Below are 7,855 nucleotides of genomic sequence, written 5' to 3'. Positions count from 1 at the left end.
AAATGTTTCAGGAAACCAAGGCTCAGAGGCAATCAAGTGATTATCCAGCTGTCACACAGTTCATTTCTGGCAAAGCCAACCCTGGAACCCAGGGCTTAAACTATGCCCCATTCTGATGTTTCAATAGAACACTGCCTATTTAAATATAAAGTATCAGGTTACTTCCTTTGTGTTTCTTGCTACCAGACATAATGAATCCTATATTCTTGGGCCAATGACATCTTCCATAGTTCTGTTATAACTTGACCTAAACAAAAATTTTGACTTTCATTGTTGTTTTATATGTATACAAGCCCCCAGGCTTTGCTTAGAGACCAGTAAAAATAACGAGAGCCATTTTGAGAGTGAATAGTAAACTACTCAGAGCACGGGCATTTCACAGAGACAATCTGAGGTTACTGTTATCACTTGTCCCTCCCTGTCCTCAGATGTCAATCTGTACTTTGTAATACAAACGTAAGAAAAAAGAAGTCGCAAGTTCAGGGAAGCTTCAGTGGTTAGGCCATCAGGAGGCCAATTTCAACTTCCAGCTTTGAGTCTTGAAGTCAGGACCACAAGGTCCTGGGAAAGAATGTTAGAGTGTTTTTCTTCTGAGTAGTTTTCCCAGAGCCCCCTTCATATCCCTGTTTCTTAGGCTATAGATGAAGGGGTTCAGCATGGGGGTCACCACTGTGTACATTATTGAGAAGACTCTGTCCTTTCCACCTGAGGGGGATGATGGAGGACATAAATAGACCCCGATAGCTGTGCTATAAAACAGAGAGACCACAGAGAGGTGGGAGGTACAGTTGGAGAAGGCCCTTTGCTTACCCTTTGTGGAATTGATTCTTAGGATAGCCAAAGCAATATAAAAGTAAGATGTAAGGATGCAGATGAAGGGTCCAATTAGCAGTGTTCCTGCCACAAGGATGAGCACCAGGTCATTAACATAAGTACTGGAGCAGGCCAGATTCAGGAGTGGGACCAGATCACAGAAGAAATGGGGGATGATATTGGGGCCACAGAAAGAAAGCCTCATCACCAAGAGGGTATGCACTAGGGCATGGAAGGTAGTGACCATCCATGACCCAGCCACCAACAGGAGACACCGTTGGGAGTTCATGGTCATGGCATAATGGAGGGGGTGGCTGATGGCCACATAGCGGTCAAGTGCCATCACAGCCAGGAGAAAGTTGTCCAGATCTGCAAATAGGCCAAAGAAATAAAGCTGTGTCAGACACCCACCATAAGAAATCAGTTTACTTCCTGAGTTAATATTATCTAGCATCTTGGGAATTATTGTGGAGATGAAACCAATGTCAGAAAAGGACAGATTAGCTAGGAAGAGGTACATAGGGTTGTGGAGGTGCTGGTCAGAAACTATGGCCAGGATGATGAGCAGGTTCCCCACAATGGTGACCAGGTACATGCCCAGGAAGAGCCCGAACAGGAGAGGCTGCTGCTCTGGCCGCTCAGAGAGTCCCACCAGAAGAAATTCATAGATGCTGGTCTGGTTTCTTCTGTCCATGTCTGGAATTCTGTATGAAACAAATTTTTATGATAAGTAACAAAAGAGTAAAATAATGCTGTGTGGAAAATATTTCATATTCCTATTAGAAACATCATGTGGTTTAGTCAGTTTTGTTTTGGCAAAACTCAAATTTATAATAGTGTGTGTTATAAAAGACCATTTGGGTCACTCTTTGTATAGTTATAGATTGGTGTCAGCACCTGACCAGCTATCCAAATCTCTTTCAAACTATTCCAGCTGTTTCCCATACACATGGCAGTACCTTGTGAAAAAACGAGTGTGCTCTGATCACACAGATCCTGTTAGGTTTTTTTTTTTACTGAAGAATAATACAATTAAGTAAATAATGTTTTACTTACACTTAAAAATTAATTTAAATGAAATGAAAATAATATATGTAATATATAATTATATATAATAATTCTAAATAATTATATAATCAAATTAAGATTTTTTAAGGTAAAATTTCAGAACAAGAATGATGTAGTGTCCTTCTGTATCCCTGACTACCGTCTTTAGTTTAAAATCTAATTTATCTGATATGAGAATCGCTACCCCGGCCTTCTTTTGAGGCCCATTGGCGTGAAAGATGCTTCTCCATCCCTTCACTTTCAGTCTAGGTGTATCTTTAGGTTCAAAATGGGTCTCTTGTAGACAACATATGGATGGGTCCTGTCGTTTTATCCAATCTGCAACCCTGTGTCGTTTTATGGGTGCATTTAGGCCATTCACATTGAGAGTGATTATTGAGAGATACGTTTTTATTGACATTGTGTTATCTTTGAAGTCTTTCTTTCTGTCGATTGTCTCTATATTTCTGTTCAATGCTATTCTTAGGATTTTTCCTCTTTTATAGAACCCCCCTTAATATTTCCTGCAGTGTCGGCTTGGTGGTTGCATAGTCTTTCAAGCCTTGCCGGTCTTGGAAACTCTTTATCTCTCCATCCATTTTGAATGTCAGTCTTGCTGGATAAAGTATTCTTGGCTGCATGTTCTTCTCATTTAGTGCCCTGAATATATCTTGCCAGCCCTTTCTGGCTTGCCAGGTCTCTGTGGACAGGTCTGACGTTATTCTGATGGGCTTTCCTCTGTATGTAAGGAGGTTCTTTGTCCTAGCAGCTTTCAAGAGATTGTATCTACAATTATGATTCCTCAATTTTACTATGAGGTGCCTGGATGTTTTTTTTGAATTTATAATCTTGGGGGGGGACCTTTCTACTTCTAGTACATGAACACTTGTTCCATTCGCAAGATTGGGAAAATTTTCATGAAAAATTTGTTCCACTATATCTTCTAGACTTCTTTCTTTCTCCTCCCCTTCAGGGATTCCAATAATTCTGACGTTGGAACGTTTCATGGCATCATTTATTTCCCTGATTCTGTTTTCGTGGCTTCTAAGCTGTTTGTTCCAGGCTTCCTCCTGATCCTTTCTCTCTATTTGTTTGTCCTCCAGATCACTAATTCTATCTTCTGTCTCAGTTACCCTAGCTTTTAGAGAATTTAGATTAGATTGGAACTCATTGAGAGCGTTGTGAACCTCATCCCTGGTGGCCTTCAGCTCTGCCCTAACATTATGAACCTCCTCTCTGGTCGCTTTCAATTCTGCCCTAATCAATTCTGTTTGGTCATCCATAGCTTTCTCCAACCTAGCTATTGCCTGGATAATTGTTAGCCTGAATTCTCTTTCTGACATATTGTCTATGTTGATAGCCGTTAGCTCTGTTGCAGAAGGCCCATCCTCTGTATTTTTCTTCTGTTGGGGATTCCTCCTCCTAGTCATTTTGGTGAGAGATGACTGGACAGATCTATCGACATTAGCCATTCTCACCTCTTGACAAGTGACATTCAGATTAAATAATAGTTACCTATTTAAAACATCATTATTTGGGTTCCTGGCTGGCTCAGTTGATAGAGCATGTAACTCTTGATCTTGGGGTTGTGAGTTTGAGCCCCACGTTGGACACAGAAATTACTTAATAAAAATTTTTTTGAAAAAGTGAAATAAAATGCCATTATCAAAAAAAAAAAAAAAATTTCAGAACAACATATGTATTTATAATTACATTTTTTAATTTATTTTCAGCATAACAGTATTCATTGTTTTTCACCACACCCAGTGCTCCATGCAATCTGTGCCCTCCCTAATACCCACCACCTGGTTCCCCCAACCTCCCACCCCCCGCCCCTTCAAAACCCTCAGGTTGTTTTTCAGAGTCTGTAGTCTCTCATGGTTCACCTCCCCTTCCAATTTCCCTCAACTCCCTTCTCCTCTCCATCTACATTTTTGTTAAAATTAAATTTACTCCACTCAGGGGTGCCTGGGTGGCTCAGTGGGTTAAAGCCTCTGCTTTCGGCTCAGGTCATGATCCCAGGGTCCTGGGGTCGAGCCCGGCATCGGGCTCTCTGCTCAGCAGGGAGCCTGCTTCCTCCTCTCTCTCTGCCTGCCTCTCTGCCTACTTGTGATCTCTGTCTGTCAAATAAATAAATAAAATCTTTAAAAAAAATAAATTTACTCCACTCAGGCCCTTTTTTAAACTTCCCAGTTCTTTGGGGCACCTGGGTGCCTCAGTCAATTAAACCCCCAACTCTTGATTTCCCCTCAGGTCATGATCTCAGGGTCATGGTATCCAGCCCCATGTCTGGCTCCAACTGGGTGTGGAGCCTGCTTAAGATTCTCTCTCTCCTTCTCCCTCTGCCCCTCTCCCCTCTCCACCCCCTCATGCTCCTGCTCTCTCTCTCAAATGAATAAGTTTAAAAATAAATAAACTTGTTTTTTCATGCATTCCAGCTTTATCAAGATAAAATTAATAGATTAAAAACTGTATATATGCAAGGTACACAGTGTGATGTTTTAATATAAATATACATTGTAAAATGATGATCACAGTCACATTAATTCATACATCTTTTGTCTTAGAGAATGTAAATATCCAATTTGGCAGTTACAGTTCTCATGGCAAATGAAGTTAATGATGTTTTTGGCTTATGCATCAGTCTCTTGTGAGTGCGATTGATGTGAGTCGGTTCATTTCAGTTTAACCCAGTGCTTGGATGAGATCCAGTTTTTGTACTTGGCAGAGCTAATGGCCTCAGACTGTGATTATTACTCTGAGAGGCTTGGGTTCTTTTCTTCCTGTTATCTCTAGCTCTTTAACCACCAACTGCAACCAAGTCCAGACTCAGGAGCTTAGCAGATAGCAGGAGGTACAATGATATAATTCACTGTATTCATTTAATCATATCACTTTACAGTCAGAATTAGAAATAAAGGAGCATTTATTCCAGCTTTTGCTTTTCTTTCTCAAAGGTAATTAACCTTCAGGAATCTAATTATTTACCAGAAACATACAGCCCATCATAAACAGTTCCATTGATTCCAAACAAAAAATTTATAAAAACAAATTAATATTCTTAGAATTCTTCTGATATTCTGGGCAAATAAACTAAAACAACTTAAAACAATTGGCTTTTGGGAGAAAGATAGGTCCTTTGGTTTCAACATTATTATGGCAGATGGTCTAACACTGTGCCTAGTGGTCAAGCTGTGGGAGGCTGTCACACCACATGGGAGCATTTCCTGTATTTCACAGAATCGAATCTCTACTATATCTATATACTTAAAACCACTACATGAGACTCATCTATTTGTCTCCAAGCAGAGTATTTAGGTTGCATAGCATAAAGGGAAAAATTTAGTTTGTACTCAGAAAATTTTGACTCACCTTCCCTTTTTTTTTTTTAGATTTTTAAAAAATTTATTTATTTGACAGAGATCACAAGTAGGCAGGCAGAGAGAGAGGGGGAAGCCATCTCCCCGCCGAGCAGAGAGCCTGATGCAGAGCTTGATCCCAGGATCCTGAGATCATGACCCCAGCCAAAGGCAGAGGCTTAGCCCACTGAGCCACCCAGGCACCCCTTGACTCACCTTCTTTATCAAACATTGTAATATGGCTTCGAATAATTCATTTAAACTGTCAAACTTTGGTCCCCTCCCCCATGAAGAAAGATAACTGAATTGATGTCATAAGCTGTTCTGAGTCTCCTTCTCACCATCAGAAAAACGTCTAGGCTCTTTCTTATCATGACATTATTAGCCCTTCTTGAGTCTGTTTCCATCTTTCTGTCCAGTGACACTTCCCTGTTACGCTGCCCCAGTCTCGCCTGTGAAACCGCTCACAGTCCTCAGACAACTCATGTGTCTTGCTTGCATGACTTTGGTATTTAGCTCTTTCACCTTCCTAGATGCTTCCTCCTCCTCTCCACCTGGCAAGAGCTTGGGTGTCAACACTGGACAATACTTCATATTCTCCTTTTGGAATCCATTGCTTTACCCCCTTTGCTCCCACAGCCCTGTATTCGAGATTTGCTGGAACACTTGACGTATTGCCTTATACTTAGTTGCTTATCCCCATTAGATGGTGTCTCCCTCAGTGCCAGGGACTCATTTTTCTTCATTTTGTTTCTTCTTATGTATGCACTTTGTATGTAGTATTGAATAAGATAGTGGATGGATGGGCAATAAAATGGCTTTTTAAGCTATGATGAAACTGTATGATGTTATCATTTAGCTACCAGCATTGGCTTTTATACTCTAAGTAAATTACAGTTAATGGAAGAGGTGTATGAAGAACTTAGGTTGCCTAGCATACATTCTAATACAATGTAAAAAATTTTTTTAAAGTATTTGAATGTTGAAAAAGAAAAAAAAAATAAAATAAAAAGAAAGTATTTGAATGTTGAATTAGTAAGTCTAATCGGTTGTGTTTCTTCCCAAGCACTGAATGTGTGGTTTGTTTATATCTTACATTTAAACTAAATATTGTTGGGTTTTAATTTAAAAATGCAGAGAATATGGATGCTTGAAATTCCGATTAGTAGGAATGTATCCTCTCATAGGTCTGAATCTGCTCCTTTGTACCCCTTCCGAGTGCTAAAAAATGTTCCCCTGAATCTCTTTGCTTTTCCATATTTGAAAACAGTCAATCTGACCTGACATGTTCCATCCACATATGAAGTCCCTTTCAGGAATATGTGGAAGTTTCAGGAATGTAGTTTCAGGGACTAGAGGGTTAAATTCATAACCCAGTGAAGTAGACCTCTGGATCCAGTCTACCCTGCCACTCCATCCTTTAGGGACTGATGGATATTAAGCCATCTTATACAACTCTTATTTTATGAATGAGTAAACAGAATCTCCAAGAGCTGCTGTAATCTGTCCAAGTTCAGTACCACAACTGATACCAAAAACAGGATTCCTGAAACAATTTCCAAAGGACCATTCTGCTTCTCTTGACTGACAGGGAAGGGGGAAGCATGGCTAATGACTTACTGTCAGTTCTGAGTTGGGCCCAGAAGATCTCCTCATTTTTTCACATTATGGTAGAGATTTGACTCTTCTGCTCTGGGTTCTCACTTGTCAAGAGTGGAAAAATCATATTTGATGACCAGATGAAAAGACAGCATCTTCCCCTATATTTAAGGCATAAAGGACTCCCTGGGACATGGAACCCTCATCTCCTCCAAGGATGGAGAAATGAGAGCGGGCCATCCTAGGTCCTGAGTCAGCCAAACTGACTATAAATGCAGAAAAAAAAAAGAAGCTATCTCCCTGTGGTTTCTGGAGCAATCCCCAGAGCTCCCTGCTGGAAGTTGCAGAGACATCTGGGAACACTGGTCTCTGAAGTATTCACTGTGGGAAAAACCTTGGTCTGTTGCCCAGTCCCCAAACTCTAAGTGAACTGCTCTGTGACTTTGGGAAGTTCACTTATCCTTTCTGGACTTTTCTCAGGTAGGTAAATCAGAAAACAAAATATTCTCTCAAATAGAAATCCCAGAGTTCACATTTTTGCCATCCTAAGTGTATGAAGTGGTAGCTCTTTGTGCCTTTATTTCACATTTCCCCACTCCTTAATGATCCAAAGCACATTTTCTTGTGCTTGTCAGCCATTCTTATATCTTTGTTTTATGAAAAGTCTGCCCATTTTTACTGGGTTGATTGTCTTCTGATACTGATTTGTAGGAACTTTAATTCTGATTTGTAATGGATATACTTTCTCATTTTTCCTTTAGTTAAAGCCTTAAAAAATCCCCCAAATTTTATCAAGATGGTTAGCCATCTTTAATTTCCATACATCTTACAGCATTTCCTAAAAATGTCTGTCCTTTAAGGTGCCTGGGTGGCTGTTTGTTAAGTGGCTGACTCTGGATTTCACCTCAGGTCATGATCTCAGGGTCCTGGGATCCAGCCCTGCATCAGGCTCCCCAGTCAGTCAGGAGCCTGCTTAAGGATTCTCACCCCCACCCACATATTCACACATGCTCTCTTTCTCTCTAAAATAAGTAAAT

General features: G+C 40.3%; 1 protein-coding gene across 1 annotated transcript; it reads right to left on the bottom strand.

Annotated features, from left to right (window-relative positions):
- Positions 1-574: 574 nt before the first annotated feature.
- On the bottom strand, positions 575-1,507 carry LOC308353399 (olfactory receptor 1E5-like; the record flags this gene model as incomplete). Its single annotated transcript, XM_080820233.1, has 1 exon — positions 575-1,507. One exon carries the CDS (start codon positions 1,505-1,507, stop codon positions 575-577), a length of 933 nt encoding a protein of 310 aa, XP_080676359.1.
- Positions 1,508-7,855: the final 6,348 nt, after the last annotated feature.

This window comes from Martes martes, assembly GCF_963455335.1.
Source record: "Martes martes genome assembly, chromosome: 12".
Lineage (NCBI taxonomy): Eukaryota > Metazoa > Chordata > Mammalia > Carnivora > Mustelidae > Martes > Martes martes.
The sequence above is the reverse complement of the archived record's forward strand: the minus strand, read 5'-3'. Positions and strand labels throughout refer to the sequence as shown.